Raw genomic sequence first — 19,199 nt, forward strand, 5'->3', positions numbered from 1 at the left:
CCCGCCTTAAGGCAGGTCTTTCTATAGGGACCTCTCACGAACTGGAATGCCTGACAACCTGGCATTATTCCTCCTGCCTGGCCTGATGTCTCACCCTTGGATCTCTTATTCTTAATTCTTCCTTTTCCTTAAGATCCTGCATTCCCACAGGTGGAGAGGACTCTGGCTGGGTAACGTTCAACTGATTTGTTTGTACCTGGACATCCTCTTCTCTGTGACCATTAATCTCCTTGATGCTTCAACCATCTCTTCCCTCTCCTCCCCATCTGACTCCGAATCAATTCCCACAACTTTTTTTGGTGCGTCTGCACTGGGGCAGGACCCAATCCACTACAATATATGGCAAACCTCTTGAATTCAATAGGCAGGCTGTCATGGTCTCACTTACATCCGCTGAAGCAGAAGGCAGTAATCAACAATAACGGGGACCATGTCCTGTGGAAGGATGAAATAGTACATGTTGCTAACAGTTCACAAGTACTGCTGGATATGTTGTTACTGCTATAGCTTGAATCAAAAAAGGAAGCAGGAGCCTTACATTGGAAGACAAAGCTTGCAGAATTAGGAAAGTACTAACTCTTTCAAATTATCATCAAGACAGACAAACTGCTAAGGCTTTCCCCTGCACTTTTTTTTTTCTGACAAGAGGGGATTAACTCTTGTATCAGCCCCAGCAAAATCACAAGATGCTGAAGAGCGGCATGATAGTAACGTAGGTAGGACAAGAAAATTTTGATACAGAGACTTTAATTTATTTTGAAAGAATTCATAATTTGTTACTGCTTTTTTTCTGAACTGTAAATAGAAATAGCTGTCTTGGGATGGGGAGGGGGGGGAGATAAAGCAGCCAATTGTACCTGAAAGTGCTGCTCCATGACTTGGATTTTACCCTGGTCAGGACATTTCTTCATAGTCCGATCAGCATAATGGATAAGGATTTCAACCATCTGCAAGGGAGAAAAGGTAACAAACACGACTAGGGAATGTCTATCATGCACAAGGAACATGCTTGTGATCATGAGACTAGATGAAATCAAGCACAAGACTTATCAGAAAAGAATACTTTTTCAACACTGGTTCAATATTTATTGTATTTTACCTGCTCCTTCAAAACTTTTCTGGACAATAAATGCAGATGTGGTTCTCACTAGCTGCCCCTCTAGCTTCCCCCCATAGGACCTAATGGAGCAGCTTTCTTCCATTAGATGTGTCTGTGTGTATGCACAAGTAGAAAAGGGCTTCAGGGGAAGATTCCCAGATGAGACCAAGTTAGGAGACCAGTTCCACGGGGGACCCTTTCCCAACCTGGATATTTGCACCTACAGCTCCCGTCTAACTCTGAACCCCAGGACCTAAAGGGAACAATGCAGCTCCATCAGATCCTATGGACAAAGTTAGAAAGGGGCCATAGGGACAAATTTGAGGCATCACCTGGCAATTTGCCCCTGCAATCTCTTTCTACCTTTGTAGGCAAGTAGGACCACTGCACACCATGGCAGTTCAGAGCTGTGAAGGATGCTCCTGCAAAAGGCAGTTGCAGCCCAAGTCAGCCTTGGAGAACTTGTGCAGAACCTCCAGTGGACTAGCTTGACCTTGGCTGAAGGAAAGGGCTGATGAGAATGTGGGGTCAATCAGACTGGTCATTTTCTAGACCCCCCTCCGATTGGTTTGGAAAATTATTTCATTTTTTTTCTGGTACTGGAGAAAAAAATGCAGATTGTTTCAGAGCCAGCCCATGAGGAGCTCAGGAGAGCCTGCCCAGATCTACTTTCCTGTAAATACAAAGAGCACATTGCCCCTCCCACATTATTTGCATGCGTGGTATGTGCACACCTCTATCATAAAAAAAAAAATACTGGCAACACCACTGTCATATTTCACAAACATCTCTAGATATACTGTCTTCATTTTAAAAAAAATATCTTGTAGTAATTCTGGAGTTTTGAAATAGGAATCTAATGCTACCTCACATCCAACTCCTAAATACACATGGGCAGTCTCCCAAATATAATGTTGTCTATGTTACATATATAGAAGCAGTATATTTAGCGCTGTTGAACAAATGGCCACTGTGTGGTGAGGGAATGGGAGGGGAGGAGAACAGAAACCTCCATAAAGCACAGTCACCCTCACTCTGCCAAAAAGCTGCTTTGATCTTTAAAAATTCAGGAGATCCTACTCATTAATCTCGCAAACATTAAGAATAGTTTGACCCTATTGTTAGTTAATATAGCCCTTCAATGTTATCATTTGTAAAGTTGCAGCCATATAGATGATGATCAGTTATTAACAATCAGCCTAAGACATCATGCATCAGAAATGAATGGATGGACAGCAACTTTGCCCCTTAATCTTTTGCCTTTACACATTCAATCCCACAGATATAAACCTCAATTTCTCTTTGGAAGGATAAAAGCAACATCCTGCCCCCACAAACCAACATCTGAAAACAAGATGAGATTAAGAAAAACTCACTCTATCTGCAACAACAGCCTTCCGTTTGTGTTCATCCCCAGACAATCCTGTTCAAAAATAAAATAAGAACAGAATATTTATTTATTTATTTCATTTCTAATCCACCCAATAACCAATGTTCATGACAATGCCATGCTCTCTTTCCCTTTCTAGCGTTCACCTGCTTGGCACAATTAACCATTGTGCTTGGCACAGTTTAGCATGATTAACCACTGCTTTGATCATCTGCTGGCTATTGCTATTCAGCAGTTTATTCATCTGGTGCACTTTTATGATAAATTGTTTTGAACTGTGAACAAACCATTCAGTCATTCCTTGCACCTACAAAACGCATTCTAAATGGACAGCGTGGCTGACCTTCCACAAATTTCCCCACACAGAAACAGGTGCAACAATCTTTCTAAAAGTTTACATCATCCCAGTGTTTTTAAAGTGGAGTGTCATAGGATTCTCACTTCAAATTTAACATTACGATTGTAGATAAGAGTGTGTTCACAGTGACATCTATATTATTTGCTGCTTATTTCCACAGGGTTCACACACATCATGTCATTTGTGACTAGTCACTGGCTTTCAAGTTCTTTTTGCCATCCGATGTCTTTTAAGAAAAACAGCAACAAAAATGGTGGTGTTATGCAGTTTTGAAAAGATATGGCTATGACCACTGACTTAGAAAATGTTAAAGTGGGATTAGACTAGTTTATGGAGGATGGGATGTCTCTATCAGCGGCTGCAAGCCATGATAACTAACTGGAACCTCCATGTTCAGAAGGAGTATGCCTCTGAAAGCCAGTCGACAGAGGAAAGTGTAAGTGTGTGTGTGTGTGTGTCTGCGTGTCTGCCTTCACTTCCTACATATAGGCTACCCAAAAGCATTGCTCAGAGCAGTATGTTAAGATTACATGGACTAGATGGGACCAGCAGGAAGCTCTTATGAGTACCACTACGAAATCCTGCAGGCATAAAAGTACTGCCTTGCCAATTTGTGTTGTCATCTTTTTTGTCCTTAGTTTAAATTTGTGACATATAGGGCCTGTTCAGAAGACACCTATAACCATGGTGGTTAAGCCAGAAGGCTGGGCCATGTTCAGAAGACACCTTAAACTATGGCTTTAATCATGGTGAATAAGGCTCCACTATCTACAACTGGACCCGCACAGGGGCTTATGCTGCTCAATGCAGCATCCTCTCTTTCTTCTAAGTTTAATAACATATCAGAATCAAGGAGCAGCGAGCTAGGCATGTTGAGGATTACTGATGCTAATTTTATTATTTAACTTTAAGATATATATTTTACAACAAAACTGTGCATATTCCAAATAAATGTGTTAGCATCAGGGCAGCAGAAGCAAACTCCACTTTGGCTGTTTCTACACCTGCCTTTTCCTCCCAGGATCATCCCTGTGCATCCAAATGACACACAGGGGATCCCGGGAGCAGGCAGGGACGATCCCTCCATTTTCCTGGGATAATCCTTAGGTGTACAAAGGTCCTTTGTGACTACAGGAACAATAATGTTATGATTTAAGTGAGTTTGGGCATATGCAGTTTCACATTGTAAAGGACTGCTTTTTTAATCAGGGCTGGCGAACTGGTGCTGGGTTTTTTTTGCTCTAATATGTCAGGAATGTAGAAGCAGTTGTAGAGCATGAAAAGGCAGTGGGAAAGGAAGAGAAATGTTATCTGTGTGCTTCTGATGCACACAAATCATAGCCATCTAAATGTGAGGGAAGCGTAAGGCTATAATGTTCAGGATCTAAAATCACCTAGATTCACCACTGATTTTGACCCCAGTATATTAAAAAAAAACACTTTCCCCACAATAAAAAGCAAAATCACATGGTGATTTATTTAAGTACAACATCTAAACATGCTTACCTACAATAGCCTTGGCTTTCCCTTCATGAAAGGACCAAGCAAGGGCCAGTGCTTCGTTAAGGCATTCTTGTTTCAGAAGGTGATCTATTCTCTAAAGTCAGATGCACAAGAGGAGCAATAATTACAGATTATGCCGGATATATAGACAAATTAATTCAAGCCAGGATACTAATACTCTGTGCTTAAGGATTTAACATAGAGTTGTAATGGCTCTGCTTGTGACTTAGACATTTCTAGAATGCATGAACAAATACAAAAAGGTTTTTTCCCCTGGTGTAAAAAGAACTCCATATTTAAAAAAACGATAACCATTCAACCCATGCATACACGATTTATCTCAGGGCACTGAAAAAATAGCAGGCCCACGTGTCTAGTTTACAAATAGGCACCAATCTGAAAATTATTCAAATTGTAAAATCAAAACAATCTTCCTCTAATTAATATATAACAGCACAGTAAGTACATTTCAACACAGACACTGCTTGATCATACAGTTGCTTTACTATGACAGTTACAAACAAGATGTATTTTATTGAAATGATGATATCCTATTTTTCCATCAAAATTGGTCCTTCAACCTGATTTAAAATTAATTTAAAACTATACAAAATCATATATGAAAACCAGCTGAACACATTGCAATCTAAACCCAGAGATATATTGAATAGCAGCAGGTCACACCAGTTAAATAAGCACATCCATATCGCCATCAATTCACCCATATCATTCGCCATCAGTTTGCCACAGTACAGATTGATGAACAACGTGATAAATTCTTTCTAGCAGAAGGCAGTCCAGTGGTCCTGTTTAAAGTGCTCATGTTGTACTGCATCATGAACCCAAAAAATATTTAAAAACAGAGGGCAGATAACAGAGCCTTGCCTTTGGAGAGGAATGCTTTAGGATGTTGTGTTGATAAAATAATATACTCAAAAATAAAAACACTTGTTTTCTGTTAATAATCTGAGAACGTTTGTCTTCCGAGCACTTCTATTCATCGTCATGAAGTCAAGCACTTCATTAAACATGTGCCTTCTCCCCTCACTTACCTCTCTCCAGCTCCTCAGTGTCATCACATGAACAGACTGAAAGCAGAGGAAGCAAAAGGGTGAGTAAGAGAGCTAGTTATTAAAGCCTCTATCAGCAATGATGATGGATTCTCATATTAACGCAAAGAGGAGGATGAGGCAACATTTAGGCCCAATTCAGACATCATGCTAAATCAGCCTTCACCATCTTGGTGCCCTCCAAATGACTGGTCTACACCTACCATCATCCTTGACCACAGGCCATGCTGGCTGGGGCAGACAGGAGTTGTAGTTCATAATATCTGGAGGGCACCAGGTTGGGGAAGGCAGTCCTAAACCATCAGCTTCAGTCTCACCCCACTTCTCACCCCATTTTAACATGACAAACTGATTAGTCTTAACTATGGCTTCCTTGAAGCAAACCAACTCCAACCATGAATTGTGAAGCTGATTTGATTAAAAAACCAAAGTGTATTAACCACATTTTAGAGTTCAAACTGCATGACAAGCTGTATTTGCTCAAAAATGGAAATGAAAGTTTCTGTTCTCCTCATGGCCTGTTAATTGATATTAATCCAGAGTCCCCAAGTTTGGATGTGATGGGGGAACTCTAGCTTAATACAAGCCAAGATCTTTGCACTAAAGCCAGGATGTGGTGGAAGGGGGGTGAGAAGACACTCATTCTTAGCTTTATAAACCATGGTTTATGAAGCCTCAAACAATCATCTGAATCAGGCTATTGAATTGTAAATTCTCACATTCAATATTTTAATTTTAAAAAAATCCTGTTCTTCAATTGGAATTTCTAAAACTGTGTCCTAACAAAAATAAAACAAAAACTTGATACGACTAATGGAAGCAATATAAAATACTAAATACCATAAAACAGCAAAGCTAAAGTTAAATGAAGACATGGACAAATACCATTTTTATGTTTCAGTCTGGCACAAGATTAATCAAGGTAGGTGGCAGACAAGGTAACCTAGGGAAAGCCTTCCAACATTCGGAGAGCTTCCACTGAAAAGACCCTCTTCACCATAGCTGTGTGCCATAGTAAAACTAGCCCTGTACTTACCCAGGATAAGAGCCTATTATGGGGCTGGTTGGCTGCTGAGTCACAGTTACATATGACTCAGCAGCCCTATAAAGGCAGCTGGAAGCAGCTATATAAAAAAGAGGAATCCTTCAGGATGAGAAGAGGGAATAGGGGAGCTCTAAAAATGCTGACTCCCCCCCACTTTTTTTTTACTGCTTCTACTATCTGTGTGAATATATACTTCTTTCCCCCACTAGGGGTGCACAATAAAGATACCTGAATATGTAATTTCCAAAGTTATATGGTTAACCTCAAATCCAGCATAATTGTAGTCCATCCACCACATACTTCTGCAGTCTTTTTCCAGCGACAACAGAGGTATTCTGCTTAATGGCAAAAGCATAATGGCTGTTGAATTCTATTGTGGAGTGACTTTTGCAGACATCTCCTAGGGAGGATTCTAAGTGGAACACAACCTTGAAGGGTGCTACGAGTTGGGAGTTCCCAGTAAGGGTGGCAAATCTGATTGATTTAATTTGCTGGATTTAACTTGGTCTGCAAAAAGTCAGGTTTTCTATATAAAAGTTGGGCCTGCATACTCTTAATTCAACCCCTCACCTCCCCATATGGTAGCTTTAGCTCCATCAACATGAGATCCTGGCTAATGAATTTTGTATTTTACGGTTTTAATTGTTGTGAACTGACTAGAGCGCTTTGGCTTTTGGGCAGTATAGAAATAGAAATCAATCAATATCTCAGAAAAGGAATCTATATTGAGATTTCCACATTATGCACATGTGTTTGAATGAAATAACTTGATTAAAGGGCAGCTTATTAATCAGTTCAGGTCTGATAAATACTAAAACAAGTGATGAAAAACTCCTAGTCAGACTTACCTTTGTACCTAAATAAAAGATTTGACCGCCACAGTTGCTAATTGACTGGTAGCAAGCCTTCTCCCCCACCAGTGCCTATGAAACATGGAATATTTTGATTTAGTGCAAGAGTAGAGCATTGATAAAAAAAATACTAAGAAAACATGTATGAGGAATACTGGGCAACGCAAATATATCTCAAGCCAGACATGCTCAATAGTTCAGCAGTTTGTCCTCACTGTCTTCGAATTTGACACTTACATTATTATGAAAAGCAAAGCAGGGTATTCGATCACTTATCATTCTTATGTGCTCTACTAGAAAAATGTTAGCACAGTATAACAATTACAATGAGATGGGAGTCAATAAAGTGACTAGCATTTATCAAACACTGGATATATTTCACTCATTCACTATGCTAAACTTGAACATAAAACTCATTTCTGTTCAAGTTTACCAAATTAGTGAAAGAATACAAAACCGGCGAAGCTAAAAAATATTGTGAAGTAAATACTAGAAATAAGCTAGTTTCCCCCCTACATTTTGAGAGTGAGAATACAGGCAAGGGGAGTGATGGCAGAGTTTTGAAGTATTTTGACAAAGGTTAAAGTTGAAAACGAGTGTGAGTTTTATACACCTCATCATCACTTTAGCATCTGTAATTTGCTGCCTATTGCAAAAAGTAAAGCTAAGTTTCAAAAAGGATGAAATGTAGTCCTTGCAATCAATTTCTGAACACAAAGAATTTGACCTGAATGATCACACTATACATCTCCAGCATAATTGTTGATTGCATAATTATCCAAGGCCCAACAAGAACATTACAGAGATTACCCCCCCGCCACCCCCCACCCCCACACAGGGCTAATGGTCATCTTCACCCTGTGGGGAAGAAGGAGCTGTTGGTCTGCCCTCCACTGGGAGATGAGAGGGCGGAGCAGGGCCTTCCTATCAGTCCTGCTAAATGGCCTCCTGAATTTCTTTTTCTTTTTCCCCTCTTCCCTCCCCATCCCCTTTTCCTCATGTGCCATGTCTTTTTTTTTTTAGAATGTAAGTCTGAGGGCAGGGACTGTCTTCTTTATTGATTTATTGTAACCTGCTTCGGGAGCCTTTTTGGCTGAGGTGCGAGATAAAAATACTCTAAATAAATAATAAATACCTGGAATCTCTATATGGCATCAACTTCATACATCAACTGTAACATCTGAAAGCCACTTACCACATGGATGGCCCTAGTTGCACAGAGAATTCCCATACCAGTGCCACAATTACTGATAGCATGTGGCACCAGCAGGGAGATTTCATGTCATGGGGGCAACCTATGTTGTGAGAAGCTTTCAAATATTATGGCTCCCATGACTGAGGCATTTACCATGGCATCCAACATGGGGCCCATAATGTTTGAACAGAAGTCCCCTATATGTCATAAGAAAGTAGAACAGACAGCGTGTCACAGTGCATCCATGATTTAGAGTAAAAGGATTTTCTCAAGGATCTGCAATGCAGTAATACATGGGCAATGCCCAATCAACATCTGACGATATCTGTTTGCTAACCAAGCTAACCTTATAAGCTCAAGGCAGATACAGGTAGGAAGAGTAGAGATTTTAAAACATACAGAATCTAGGCCATATCGCACTGCATGCTAGATGGAGTTTCAAGCAGCACGTATATTGTATATAGCACGTTTCTCCAAACTGGTACACTCCAGATGTTTTGGACTACAACTCTCATAACCTCTTACAATTGGCCATGTTGGCTGGGGCTGATTGGAGCTGTAATCTAAAACATCTGGATTTGGGAAGGCTGCTATATAGAAAGTAAGAAAATAAATACCAATTGTACAAAATAGAAAGCTAATGCTTTTAAAAAGAAAAAAGAAAAAAATATGTTATTTGGCTGATGTTTTAGGATACACCAAATTTCAGATAAGAATTCTACCAAAGCAAAATGTTTACTAAGTACACGTTTCATCTGCCAGTACCAGTGCTTGGCTGACATTGCCTCCTGTTGCCAGGGATTTGAAGTGGCTGCTGTTGTAAACTAACTGAACTTCTGAGATCTCCACAGTTTCAAGCTCCTCCTGTGTCTGACGATCTATTACATGCAGCTTTTCCACACTGTCCAGAAGCACAACCGTGCGGGAGTTTATCCACTAGAAACCAAGCAAAATTGGCAAACACTAGAAATGAATAGGCACAAAACACACCAGGTCATATTACAATGTACTAAATAAGACTTCCCAAACCCTAGTATCCAAGTAGTGGCAATATATAACTAACTTCATGGGCTGAGATCTCACTACAAACAAGGGAGAGAGGAAGGTCAAGTAATTTTCCTGGGAATATTAAATTATCACCACCTAGAGCAGAAGCATGAACCTAAAAATGGGAAATCTTATGTATGATCTACCAAAAAATCTTGTTATTGTGGAACAAATTGACTACCATTGCCTTTAACCCCCACTGGCAACATGGCCCTCTTAAGCACCAAGGTACTAAAGGGATGGAAATCGGAACCAAGGAAACATTCTTATTTGTAGGTTGTACGCTTGTGCTTGTTACACATCCAGATTATTCCACCCAAAACTTCCTTTCAACAACAGTTAATTTTGATTAATTCTCCACTCTAGATTAAACTAAGGCAATCAGAAGAAATTATGGTTGCAATGGTGTCGAATAGGAACATAAGAAGAACTATTTAACTGGCAAAAATATATCAGATACTTTGGATTCATCAGCAAGTAATAATTATAAGAGAGAAGTTAAGTTTCCTTCTCAGACTGTTTTCTATAGAGAGTTACAAACCCAATTAATGGTGAGGGATAAGGATGCCTTATTAAGCCACAAATTATTAGCATTTCCTCACTTGAACCTAAAACGTACCATTACTTACAGTAAAATTGATGAGGTCATAGTGCAGATGTAGCTGCTTCTGCTTCGTAACGTGTATTGCTCCAGATTCATCTCTTTTTACCTGATGATGGAATTAGATAGTTTACTCTGCTCTCTCCCCTGCCAACAAAAACTCCTTGCTTCTAATTTCATAATTTATGAGTCCTTTTTCATTCAGTGCATGTTCTGACAGCATTAAGATAAGATGCAAGCCACATCAAACAGCAGGAACAGTAGGATATCAATTAAAAACAAATATACAAGCATGCATTTTCTATAGGGGAAAGAAAAATCAAATGCAAAATATATGATGGCAGTCATGGCAAATGAAGCCATGAATCATCCAAGAGACACATTATTCCGTATCTTCTTAACAAAAATATCACAACAACCCAAACCTATGGCTTGTAATAGCTTTTGCACTGTTAATATTAGCACATCTTATATACATAGCAGAAAGCAGGGAGGTGGGGCCCACCAAACATTCAGCATGAATTCTGGAGGGTCGTATAATGATATGAATCTGAAATTGTATTATCTGTATCTTAAATGAATGTAGCCTAAACTAAGTTGTACCTGTTATAAAGTTACAATAAATAAAGAAGTTATTAAAAGACAATAAGTAATGATGTCATATTCTTGAGTTTTCCCACTTCAAAGCACAAAATTAGACAACTGGTAAGAAGCAGAAAGCAGCAATTTACATGCACTGCAGAATATATTCTGTTACATTTGTAGCAATATTGTTGCACTAGGGACACTGGCTTTTTCAACAAAGTAGCAACCATAAAGATTCATCTCACATAACTGCTCCCATCCTTTAATCTCAGGTACTATAAATTAATGGCCAAGCAATGTACAGAAATATGAATTTAAAAAGCAAATCTCCAAGCTTACAAATAACATGCACCAACTTCAAAATCACTTCACTGGCTGCCAATTAGTTTCTGGGCGAAGTATAAAGTGTTGGTTATTACCTTTAAAGCCCTACATGATTTGGATCCAAGTTACCTGGGGGATTGCCTTCTCCCACAGACTCAGGTCCTCAGGGAAGAATTTACTGCAGCCAGCAAAAACTAGGCTGACAACCGTTAACCCAGAGGACCTTCTCTTCTGCTGCTCCCGGACAGTGGAATGGTCTGCCAGAAGAGATTCATCAACTTAACAGTCTTCCGGAATTAAAGAATGTCATTAAGACTGATCTCTTCCGGCAGGCCTACCCAGTTGAATTTTAAGATGCCTTTTAATAATGTATTAGTTTTATATGTATTTTATTATGTTTGTATTTAGTGTTGTAATCCGCCTTGATTCAGAGGAAGAGGCGGGTAAGAAATTTATTATTTTTATTATTTATTATTATTATTAACATGAACCTTACCAGAAGAAAATGGACAACATCTCCCCGACAGAAGGCAAGCACAGGATTCACAGAGGTCTGTACAGCAACAAAATACCATGCCAGCAATGGAACGCTGGATGGGTCCATCTGGAGAAGACAAGATACTCCAATTCTTAGCATCATATACGTGAAACGAGAAAGTACATGACTGCAAAAAAAAAGTACATACTAATTTCAAAGTAAAACATATTGGTTCAATTTTAATCATTTTAAGTTTTAGGAAGACTTGATGGTTTAACTTAATGATATAGTTTGTAAACCACCCAGAGAGCTTTGGCTATGGGGCGGTATAGAAATGTAATAAATAAATAAATAAATAAATAAAATAGTTTTGCTTTATGCAGGCTATATAAAGAAATATTTTACTGATCATAAAAGCTTTATAAAGCTGTGCTCAGCTTGCAATTTCCTACGTAAGCAGCTCAATCACATGCAGAAGTACCTACAAGTGGACGTCAGGAGCTCACAGAGACACAGAAAGTAACCTTCTTACCAATCAAGAAATAACTCCCAGATTAGAGTGTGCCACTAAATGTGAACAAGCTGTCTCACAGCAGACAGGTCTGTACAATTTAATATAAGCTGTCTTTTCAGGATTTCAAGAAAAGTCTGTTGCTTTAGTCTAGGAAGCAGAAACTCAGGTCCTAAGTCCAAATCCAGCCGTTCAGGGATCCAAATCTGGCCCACTGGGGTTTCTCCTATGGCCCCACCCCTTTTCCCTAGCCCCACGCACTTCTCCCCAACCACCTATTGTGTGGTGGCTTCCTGGCTTTTGTGCAGTATTTCCCCTAAGAGCTTTATGCTAAAATACATTGGCATTCTCTGTGTTTTGGGCTCTGCCCATTTTGCCCACCACTGGAATGCGGTTCTGCTCCCCTGCTTTAGTCAATCCCCAGGCTTTCAGGCTCTGCTCTCAGCAGGAACTTCCAAACCCATATTCTTATTCACACCGATTCCATCATAGCATAATGTCTATTGCATAGCATTCCAGCAGGACTGTGGAAGACTGCTTTAGACTTCTAAGCTTATGTTTTTCCTAAAAAGTCCTTTTGCACTTTGCTGTTTTTCCTTCAATAGTTCTTTGAACAAAAGTGAAACATTTGAAAAATTACTCACACGACCATATGGGAAAGTCATCCACACTTTCAAAGATGGCTTCAATCCAATGACAAGAATCTGCAATTAATCATCATCATCATCATCATCTCAATCCTGTGCTTGACAATCTTTTTCTAGTATTTTAAAAAGGTATGCCATGTATATCAGCTGGGTCACCTTTGTTAAGGAAGCCATTGCCAGCAGAGAGTATTGGGTGATGGGATGGTCTCTCAGTTCAGCCTTAGCGTGTAATGGCTCAATGCAGCAAACTTCTCCCTTAGAACCACTGAACAAGCAGCGTGACTCGCATGTCCTCACGCCCATGACTCTCCTGAGAGCAAAGTAAAAGGCATAATAAAAAGCTATAGAGCAACTGTTGTGCATAGAAAACTAATTATTTATACACACACACACACACACACACACACACACACACACACCTTGTGCTTTAGGTGTTTTTCAGGAATGGTACAACAATTGCCTTTGCAAGTCCAGCACCAAAGATACTGACCAGCAGATCCTTCGTGGTTCTGCCTTCTGTAACTACTTTCCCAAAATGACTCTGGGCACTGAAGCAGAGCAAGTGCAGGAACAATTACTTAAAAGCACAGTTTACATTGCTGTTTTTATATTTATGTTTATAAACTATAAACATAATTTATACTGCTGTTTTTTTTAAAGCAAAAGCAAAACCCAATAAGAGTTATTTTGTTTCAATCCCCGGTGGAACAGATTGGAAATCAAAACAGGATTTGCCTTGCTCCTTGCTTCTATTACAGGTGCTGCCAGATAATGCTTGTGAGACTCGATGTATTTAAAAAAAAAACAATGGTTTTTAGCTGAATTGTTTGTTACATCCCATGACATCAGAGTAGCAACAACCACATAGAATTGAGGTCAAGGAACCCAGTTCAGGGTCACTTTATATGTTACCTAATCCACACACAAAACACATATCTGTAAAGAATTAACATGTTGGTCTTAACTTACCTATATACATGTTAAAAAACTGTGTGTATACATACATGTGGGAATCATGTGGCAAATCAAAGTTTCTCAGCACATGTATAGACAGCAACTTACACAAACATTATTATTCATTACATTTGTATCCCACTCTTCCTCCAAGGGATTCAGAGCTCCATACATGGTTCAATACCCTCCCCCCATTTTATCCTCACATCAACCCCGTGAGGTAGGTTAGGCTGAGAGACTGGCCCAAGATCACCCAGTGAGCTTTGTGGCAGAGCAGGGATTTGAATCTGGGTCTCATCAATTCTAATCCGATAATAACCATTACACCAGTCCACAAGGTCCATCTGATCTGGCCTCTTGCCTCCCACAGAGGCCAGCACTTTATCTCCAGGAAAGCCACATGCAGGGTTTGAAGGTAATTGCTCTCCTGGGTCTTTGCTCCCCAGCAACTGCATGCACAGACCACTGCTTCTGAATTTGGAGGGTCTGCATAGCCATCATGGCTAATACCCATGTGAATTACAAGTTAAAAATCAAGTAATATCCTAGGCCTATACAAATTGTACCTTCTACGCAGGGATTCTGTAACATATAAAGTAAACCCAAGCCTTTGAAGAGGAGGCAGCCTCTGAAGCAAATCAATAATGAGAGGAGGATTCATGAGAGAACAAGGAAGTCTGCCTACACCGAAGCCATCTGTTTATGTTTTTCTCTCAGTCCCTTAACCTTGAAATCTTGAGCACAGCCTGGCGTTTGGAATACTGAATCTTCGGTTCTTAGAAAATACTTCATTCTCAGTATTTAATTTTCAACACTGTGTTCCTCACACAATAAAGACAGATGTTCTTACTTGAATGACAGTTCAAATACTGAGCCTCCACTGTCGTTGCAAATTGCTAGAGTGGGATCATCTGTAAACTGAACAGAACATTATTTTTCCCCATGAAAATGTTCAGAGTAACAAAACAAAGAAAGCATGGCACAGAAACGTTCTTCTGCTAACATGCTCAACATCATTCCATCATCCTGTTCCACATTCCTCTAAATCAAAATAACATTTATTTGCTCAATACTGCCCAATACTCTCATGCCTTACAACACTCCTTATAACACCAATTTCTCTCCCATGTCCCCACCAGTGACTTCCCTCTCCAAGTGCTAGCAAATTCTGTGATGCAAATTCTGTGGTCAGAAAAGAAATGGTATGAAGTATGCACATTTTATTGCCAGCAGAAAGATCTTCCACAGTTTGGTGAGCTTTTTTACTGCAGCAAATGATATTTAGAAAACAGCGCAAATGAGTATTTATTACCTTTATGTGTAAAATTGCTGTTCCTGGAGGATGAGCATCTGTTATTGATCTCAGAAGCTTTCCACTGGCCAGATCCCACATTGTAATCTATAAACAAAGGACTATTAATTTTCTTTAATACAAGCTCTTATTATCAAAGCATAAAGACTACTATGAGAGTTTGCCAAACCACCCAGTCAGGCAGCCAAGTGCTATTAATCAGTGTCTCCTTTTTTCCCTATTTTTCCCAGATACAGAAGACATTTCTTACTTGATATAGCTTCAGAGAATGGCCCAATTTAGACGCTGCTCTCCCTGATTGCTATGGTTTGGCATCCTCTTTCCTGGTTACTGATAGCTATGTTGGTTGCAATGTTGGAGCTGGCATAATGACTAGTTAACAAATTACTGCTAACCATAGTTTGAGAGCAAACCAGAGAGTGGGACCAGGATTAAATCCCGGATTCAATCTCCGACCCTGTTCAGATGACACGCTAAACCACAGTAGTTAAGCATTTTGAGCTAAACATTTTGGCTTAGCATGAAATGTGGTTCACACAATACTTAGCGTATTGTGTGAACCCTTCCTAATCATGGTGGCTATGTTTAAACACCCTCACTAACCATTTGCTGCAAAAGGGTTAGAGGCCTAACCACGGCTTAGTGTGTTGTCTGAAGGGGCCCTCTGGTTTTAAAGCAAACTATGGTTAACAGGAATTAAAATTATGACAAGAAAGTAAACCACAGTTAACTAACTGGAAAGGGAGAAATGGGTGAGCCCAAGCCCTCAGGATTCCCCTAACTGCCAAATCATGTCTAAGCTGGGTAAATGTTTACCCACCAGTTTAAAAACAGATGCTGACTGTTTTGGGGACTTCAATGGACTTAAAGTCCATCAAAGCTAAAATAAATAAATAAAAATGAAAAAAAGATGCTGAGAAAGACTTGGTTCACACACCACCCTAAGCCATGGTTTCTTTAGCTCATAGTTAACACAGGGTTTGTCTGGGAGGTGACTGAACAAACTGTGGTTTGTTTTCACAATCCCTGGATTGTTTGTTTCTCTCCTGCTTCTCCTGCTCCCTCCCTATAGCCTGAATTCCTTTGCAGCAGTGTACTACTACCACTCTTGCCTGATGAAACAACCCATTAACAACCCACAAGTCTGAGTTCACACATAAAGACAATCCATTGTTTAAACAACCCAGATTCATAACTCAACAACAAACCACAGGTTCTCTTTCTGGGTTGTTTGTGGTTAACAAACCATGGTTTAACATGGCTGAGTTCGCACATCACAACACCCAGAATTCAACAACCCATATGTGCAAACCCAGCCAAAGTTCTGAGACAACTTATTCCCAAATTCTAAAAAAACACGTTTAAGACAATATTGTGTGTTCTACTGGGAAGTGGGATATAAAGTTTTATTTTAAATAAACAAATAAAAAGGATATAGAGTTCTCTTGGTTTACTTTCTGCTTTGGCACCTTATAGGACATATTATGTTGTTTTTATCCAGAACTTGAAAGATTTATTTTTTTTTAATTAAAGTTTAAATTCCTGGGATTAAAATAAGGTCCAACAGACTACATGAAAGTACATTGTGGGATATGGATGTTGTCAACTTTTGAACTAGATTATATTTGTGCTCATTGACCTTTTATGCTCTAGATAATGTCCTATAATGAAGGGCATTGGTAGACAAGCCCCATTATAAAGGCAGTTTTCAAATAATGAGGAAATAACAGAAACTGCATATAGATAGCTTTGGTTATAGAAAGTGGTGATTAAGTTCAACTGGGCTCAGTGGATCTTATTTCAAAGTAAGCAAACATAGGATCCTGCTGCAGGTCAATATTACCTGTCCTTTTGCAAAACCACAAAGCAGCCTTGAACAATCATTGTTGATACTAAGAGCGGATATAGCGCCATACTGTGCTCCCACTGCAGTACTGCCCAAACAAAGCCGAAGCGCCTGGTTCGGATCTAAACAAAAATTTAAGTTAACAAATGGGTATATGAATATTACAGATTAGCACTTCAATGCTAGAAACAAGAGTAGATATACACATCTTGAATTGGCTTAGTCCAAAGTCTACGAAAGTGTTTGCCGGCAACAGAAGAAGGCTAAAACTGGAGAGATGAAGTGGGCATGTAGGCAAGCCCCAATGTCACCAGCATCTCTTAGATGGCTTCATGCAGTTAGTGTGCAAGGATGCGGGTGGTGGGGCTAGCGTGCATGCTCACATCCCCTCCCCAGTTTTAGTGCTCACCTTTTGCAGGCGAACACTTACAGAGACCTCCAGACATCACATTTTCAGACATCCAAACTACAGTTTAGAGAACTGGCAACATGCTGTGGGCTCACACCATCCCTCCGACCTTTTCCGGCTTGCAAAATCATAGCTTCCTATGATGCAAAATATGGTTGCCGTTAATCAGGAATTTCACTCATGAAAATTTCATCTACAAGAAACTTTTGTGGAAAGTGAAAGATAAGGAGGAGCAACTAATTATGTGATTTAAAACTAAGACTTAGAATTTAAAGTTCTATCATGAAAGAGGAATGGAAGCCAGTAAAGCCCACAAAACTGAGGAGTGACATAGTCAATGCTATGAGAGGAACCCAAGAATATGGACATGGTGCTTGGACAAGTCCAACCAACCTCTTGTGTGCTCAACTGTTGCCCATCATGGCTTATTAATCTATCGGGGAAGGGAAGGCTGCCTGTGTGCAGGAGGTTCTAAAACCTCCTTGAGTGAGGGAGTGGCCCTAGCCTTTTAAAGAGAGGCAATAATTCAACCATACTTGAACACATCTATCCTGGATGCAGAAGATGTTAAAAGCTAAAGGTCAGTGGCCAACATTCCCTTCCTGGTAAAGTGCTTGAGAGAGTCACTTTTTTGTTGATTATAGCAAGCTAGGACAGCAAAGAGCCTATGGAGTTAATGCTGAAGTCACACCAAGGTCTGTTTCACACATTAGATTTGCTCTATATGGAGAGAAGATGCCACATAGAAAAAAAAAGACCAAGTACACTATTAACATGCTAATTTGTAGCTAGCGTTTCTTTTACTACATGAACATCAGCTAAAAAGTCACTTCATCCAGGTGATGGATTTATGGCAAAACACACAGTTGTACCAACTTCATATATATATGTATTTAATACAATGAAATTTGCACTGAAACTTAGAAATCTTACCACATATATCCACCTGTATCTGGAGATCATGAATGTCTACCACAACTGCATCATAGGTAGGCCATGATAAAAAGATACAGAGATTCCCATATGCAAAAAATACATACTTGGGAACACAACTACTTACCATACAGCAGAGATTTATATGAGCAAAGGACTTGAAAGCTTCAGCCAAAGTCATAGTATAAATCAGAGGAGGGCAACACATGTGCCCCCCACCACATCCCACTGCCCTCAAATTTTAAGGTGTTTTTTTTAAAAAAAAACATTCCCTAGCGGCTATGGGGTGCCAAAACTATCAACTTCAGCTTGCAAAGAAGCTAATTGCGACCCTTTAGACACTATGTGGCCACTATGATTGCCACATACACCCTTCTCAGCACCTGTGGGGGTTCAGGGGACAAAATTGACTCCTGGACCTCCCACAATTACTCACTCATGGTATCAATAATCACAGTACTTTAAAGGTATAGTGGGATCTCCAGTTTTGACTTATGATGTGTAGTGCAGGCATTTTTGACTGGTCCCAGTGAAAATGCTGGTATCAATAACATGAGCATAGTCTACAGATATTCTTGGAGTTTCATTTTATGCCTCTTACTTTTTCTTTTTTAAAAAACTGTACGCATGCCCCATGGCCATCTCCCTCCCTCTCCAACTATATGAATTCACAGGAACACAACAGGTACTGGTCCGTTCTGCAGCTTTGTGAACATGAAGTCTCCAATGGAAGGGTAGGTTTGGAGCTATTGATACTTGGCAATTACCAACACTGAGGAACAACTAAAGGAGTCCAGATCTGTAATGCCAATACATCCACACACACTAGAATTGAGCAGGGGGGGGGTTGGACTAGATAGCCTTGTAGGACCCTTCCAACTCTGTTATTCTATGATTCTATGATTCTATGAAATTAAATCCACAAAGCGTAAGTCACACATTCCCATAACTACCACACACAACATGCACTTCGGCAGCCAAATCAACCTTCATTTTACAGAAAGCAATGTTCATAGCTTCATATCAGGTGCTTCCTGTGCA

The 19,199-nt window shown here is 39.8% G+C and overlaps 1 protein-coding gene across 2 annotated transcripts in view; it reads right to left on the bottom strand.

Moving 5' to 3' along the window:
* VPS8 (VPS8 subunit of CORVET complex) overlaps nucleotides 1–19,199 on the bottom strand; it is a 92,658-nt gene that overhangs the window by 61,538 nt on the left and 11,921 nt on the right. For both annotated transcript variants that reach the window (XM_063132353.1, XM_063132352.1), the window contains 14 exons: nucleotides 16,814–16,938; nucleotides 14,971–15,057; nucleotides 14,509–14,576; nucleotides 12,861–13,014; nucleotides 12,702–12,761; nucleotides 11,565–11,672; nucleotides 10,188–10,268; nucleotides 9,277–9,447; nucleotides 7,314–7,388; nucleotides 5,403–5,438; nucleotides 4,354–4,444; nucleotides 2,476–2,522; nucleotides 858–947; nucleotides 389–435 (listed from right to left, as the gene is read on the bottom strand). In XM_063132353.1, the coding sequence (XP_062988423.1) occupies nucleotides 389–435; nucleotides 858–947; nucleotides 2,476–2,522; nucleotides 4,354–4,444; nucleotides 5,403–5,438; nucleotides 7,314–7,388; nucleotides 9,277–9,447; nucleotides 10,188–10,268; nucleotides 11,565–11,672; nucleotides 12,702–12,761; nucleotides 12,861–13,014; nucleotides 14,509–14,576; nucleotides 14,971–15,057; nucleotides 16,814–16,938 (1,240 nt within the window). The remainder of the gene's footprint in view (nucleotides 1–388; nucleotides 436–857; nucleotides 948–2,475; nucleotides 2,523–4,353; nucleotides 4,445–5,402; nucleotides 5,439–7,313; nucleotides 7,389–9,276; nucleotides 9,448–10,187; nucleotides 10,269–11,564; nucleotides 11,673–12,701; nucleotides 12,762–12,860; nucleotides 13,015–14,508; nucleotides 14,577–14,970; nucleotides 15,058–16,813; nucleotides 16,939–19,199) is intronic.

This window comes from Elgaria multicarinata, chromosome 8 (assembly GCF_023053635.1).
Source record: "Elgaria multicarinata webbii isolate HBS135686 ecotype San Diego chromosome 8, rElgMul1.1.pri, whole genome shotgun sequence".
Lineage (NCBI taxonomy): Eukaryota > Metazoa > Chordata > Lepidosauria > Squamata > Anguidae > Elgaria > Elgaria multicarinata.